Raw genomic sequence first — 3,345 nt, 5'->3', positions numbered from 1 at the left:
AGCATGTGAATTAGAGATAAAAGGAAAGCCGTTTTTCCTCTACCCAGGCGACAGTAAATAAATTTAATTATGGCGGGGAAGCTAAGGGATCTCCGTCTGTATTAAGTTTCATTAGCTGAGGCATTTAAAAGCATGTCATCTTAACAAAGAGGTCCTGTGTAATCCTAAATGTTCCACTTTGGTGTGAGGCAGGGGAGTGCACGGACTTGACGGAGCACGCGGTGGCAGGTGGCCTGCCGTACACAGCGTGTTGTACGGGTTCGTCGCCAGCTGACTTTGCTCTGCGTGAGCCCATAGCAACTGACTGTATAAGGGGACCCTGAGCCTCACTTGATCACTGGTAGCCCTGCCATATTTGGATTGGGGGCCAAATGGCATCGAAGTGCTTCAGCATCTCGAAGCTCCCAGATGACACAGGCCACTCTGAAGGTGTATGTGGATGGAGAGGTGGCTTTGGAGGAGCAGCCTTGGGAAGGGAAGCAAGGGGACCTGGTCCCAGTGCAGGGGTCTGTCACAGGCTCGTTGGGCAGCTGTAGGGGCAAGGGAAGGAGAAATCCCATTTGTAGAACCGAAGCTGTGCTAGAGACTGTCACACTGTGTGTCGTTTTAGTCCGCTGAACGTGAGTTAAGTGTCAGGATTTTACAGTGAGGACAATAAGACGGGGTGCGACTCGACTTGCCGAGGTCACGAAGCCTGTCCCTGGGCTTCCAGTTCCTCACTGGCACAGTGAGGCACAACGAGGAGTCAGCAGACTTGTCCTCAGAGGGCCAGACAGTAAGTGCATTTGGCTTTGCGTGTCCTACGGCCTTGTCACAACCACTGGCCCCCGCCATGCTGAAGAGGCACCAGGGCAACGCACCCGGCACCGCGTGTGGCTGTGTTCCAGCGAACGCTGATTTACAGTCACTGAAACTTGAATTTTGTGTAATATTCATGCATCGCAAAGTGTTCTTATTACTATTATTATGTTTTTTCCCCAACCATTTAAAATTAAAAATCATTCTTAGCTGCAGGCATTACAAAAACCAGAGATGGATAGCAGCCTGCCAAGCCCTGGACCAGACAATCTCCGAGGTTTTGTTGATCTCAAACATTTCCTGAAATATCTTTGATTTAATAAGCTCTCACACGTGCCAGGTTCTGTGCTGAATGCTTTACGAGCATCATCTCTCTTAATCCTTATACAACGGCGTGAAGTAGGGGCTGTTATCATCTCCATTTCCGAGATTACGAAACTAATACATAGAGAAATTAAGAGCATATCCAGCTTGCACGTGACTGGTCAGGGATAGAGCAGCAGTTTAAACGCGGGTGTGGAAGGTGCCCAACCTCAGCCGCCCGCTAAGCCCCAGGCGGCTTTCGGGCTAAGACCACGGTCAGAGCTCCAGCAGGACGTGGGGCCGAGAGGACGTCCCCACAGAGAATACCACTGGACTCTACTAGGCGGCGCCCTCCTCGGCTATTCACATCACACATTTCCTGTAAAAAACAAAACAAAACAAAAACAAAAACAATATTTCCGGATAGGGATAACCCGGTCTCTCCTCTCTCCTCCTCTTGCAGAAGTGTGATGCCCAAGACTCTGGATGGGCAGATAACCATGGAGAAGACGCCGAGCTACTTCGTGACCGGCGAGGCCCCGAAGCGCATCCACTCCATGGCCAAGGACACCAGGCTGATCGTCGTGGTGCGGAACCCCGTGACCCGCGCCATCTCCGACTACACGCAGACGCTGTCCAAGAAGCCCGAGATCCCCACCTTCGAGGTGCTGGCCTTCAAGAACCGGACGCTGGGGCTGATCGACGCATCCTGGAGCGCCATCCGCATCGGGCTGTACGCGCTGCACCTGGAGAGCTGGCTGCGCTACTTCCCGCTGGCCCAGATCCACTTCGTGAGCGGCGAGCGGCTCATCGTGGACCCCGCCGGCGAGATGGCCGCGGTACAGGACTTCCTCGGCCTCACGCGCCTCGTGACCGAGAAGCACTTCTACTTCAACAAGACCAAGGGGTTCCCCTGCCTCAAGAAGCCGGAAGACAGCAGCGCCCCGAGGTGCCTGGGCAAGAGCAAGGGTCGGACTCACCCGCGCATCGACCCGGACGTGATCCGGAGGCTGCGCAAGTTCTACAAGCCTTTCAACACCATGTTCTACCAGATGACTGGCCAGGACTTCCAGTGGGAGCAGGAAGAGGGTGACAAGTGAGGCTGGTGTGGGGGGCTGGCGAGCGCGTAGCTGAGGAGACCCCTTACCGAGTCCTGGACCCCGGGGTCTGCCGCCTCGGCCTTGCAGAGTGCCCAGCCCCTCGTCCGTGTCCTGCCGGGATCGCTCCCAACGCTGCGGCGGGGGAGAGACCCCGTGGGATGCTTCTGGGCCGCCGGAGCCCACCGCTGGTTCTGGTCCTCTCCTAGTTAACCGGGCCCGAAGACGGGGTTGGATGGCTGTCCCGGTCAGAGGCATAGCCGTGGATGTTTGTCCACAGCATGAAAACAAGGTCTACCTTTGGGGTTCCCACCCTACTTCGGGGAGCCCGACTTCCAGCCCCGGACCAGACCCAGGCCCTGGCCATACAGCCCCTGCTTTGGCACCCCTCCAGAATGACAGCAGTGCCCTGGGACTCCCGGGGACCAAGGTCCTCACTCTGAGGTGTCTCCCATCTTCCTCAAGTTCTCGTCCCATAACCCTTCGGCTCCCCCTCCTCGTCTCACGAAGGGAGGGGCGTGCACGGGCCTCACCCCGCAAAGCTCACCCGGGAAGCCTTCCTGCATGGGGGTGGGGTCTCCGTCTTCATGAGCGCCCCAATGGTGGAGACGCCGAGCTCCTGCCCTCACGGGGGCCATGGGGCCACCCGCCAGGCCGTGCCACGGCCGCTGCGTTCCGAGCAGCTCCGGAGCCAGCGTTCTGGGGGGAGTCTCCAGACCCGCAGACCCCTCCCCAAGCACTGCAGTTCCAACACAAGCTTTTTGGGTGGGCTCTGCCCCTTAGGGTCCCCAGGGGGGCAGGGACCAGGAAGTCGGCATGTCTTAGTGAAGAGTGACCCCTAGCCACGCAGTCATCGGGGTCGGCCGCCATCCTTCTGTTCTCCCCGCTCCCGCCCGCCTGGTCATCTCACGCTTCCTTTGCTCCATTCGGAGGCGGCTCATCCTGGGGCCGTGACAAGAGGGATGACTCCCCGCGTCAGACCCAGGTTACGGGGTGGGGGAGGGCAAGGGCTGCCTGCCGACACCCCGTGAAGGGCTGCGGGCTGAAGTGTTCCTTCTCGTTAGCTCGGTTCGATTCAGATGCAGCCTTTGGCACATGGCGCTGCCCAGAGCCCTCCGAACCCGGGACCCGCTCTGGGGAGCGGAGG

General features: G+C 58.1%; 1 protein-coding gene across 1 annotated transcript; it reads left to right on the top strand.

Annotated features, from left to right (window-relative positions):
- The first annotated feature begins 408 nt into the window (after positions 1-408).
- Positions 409-2,201, top strand: HS3ST4 (heparan sulfate-glucosamine 3-sulfotransferase 4). Its single transcript, XM_006912542.1, has 2 exons — positions 409-506; positions 1,565-2,201. Exons 1-2 carry the CDS (start codon positions 409-411, stop codon positions 2,199-2,201), a joined length of 735 nt encoding a protein of 244 aa, XP_006912604.1.
- The last annotated feature ends 1,144 nt before the right edge of the window (positions 2,202-3,345 follow it).

This window comes from Pteropus alecto, unplaced genomic scaffold (genome assembly GCF_000325575.1).
Source record: "Pteropus alecto unplaced genomic scaffold, ASM32557v1 scaffold15, whole genome shotgun sequence".
Classification (NCBI taxonomy): Eukaryota; Metazoa; Chordata; class Mammalia; order Chiroptera; family Pteropodidae; genus Pteropus; species Pteropus alecto.
Note: the sequence above shows the minus strand (reverse complement) of the source record. Positions and strands in the feature narration are given on the sequence as shown.

Excerpts from the sequence above, each read along its gene's own strand:
- HS3ST4 (XM_006912542.1), top strand. The coding sequence starts at position 409 with ATGACACAGGCCACTCTGAAGGTGTATGTGGATGGAGAGGTGGCTTTG. Across the intron at positions 507-1,564 it reads GACCTGGTCCCAGTGCAGGG|AAGTGTGATGCCCAAGACTC; the intron begins GTCTGTCACAGG and ends CTCCTCTTGCAG.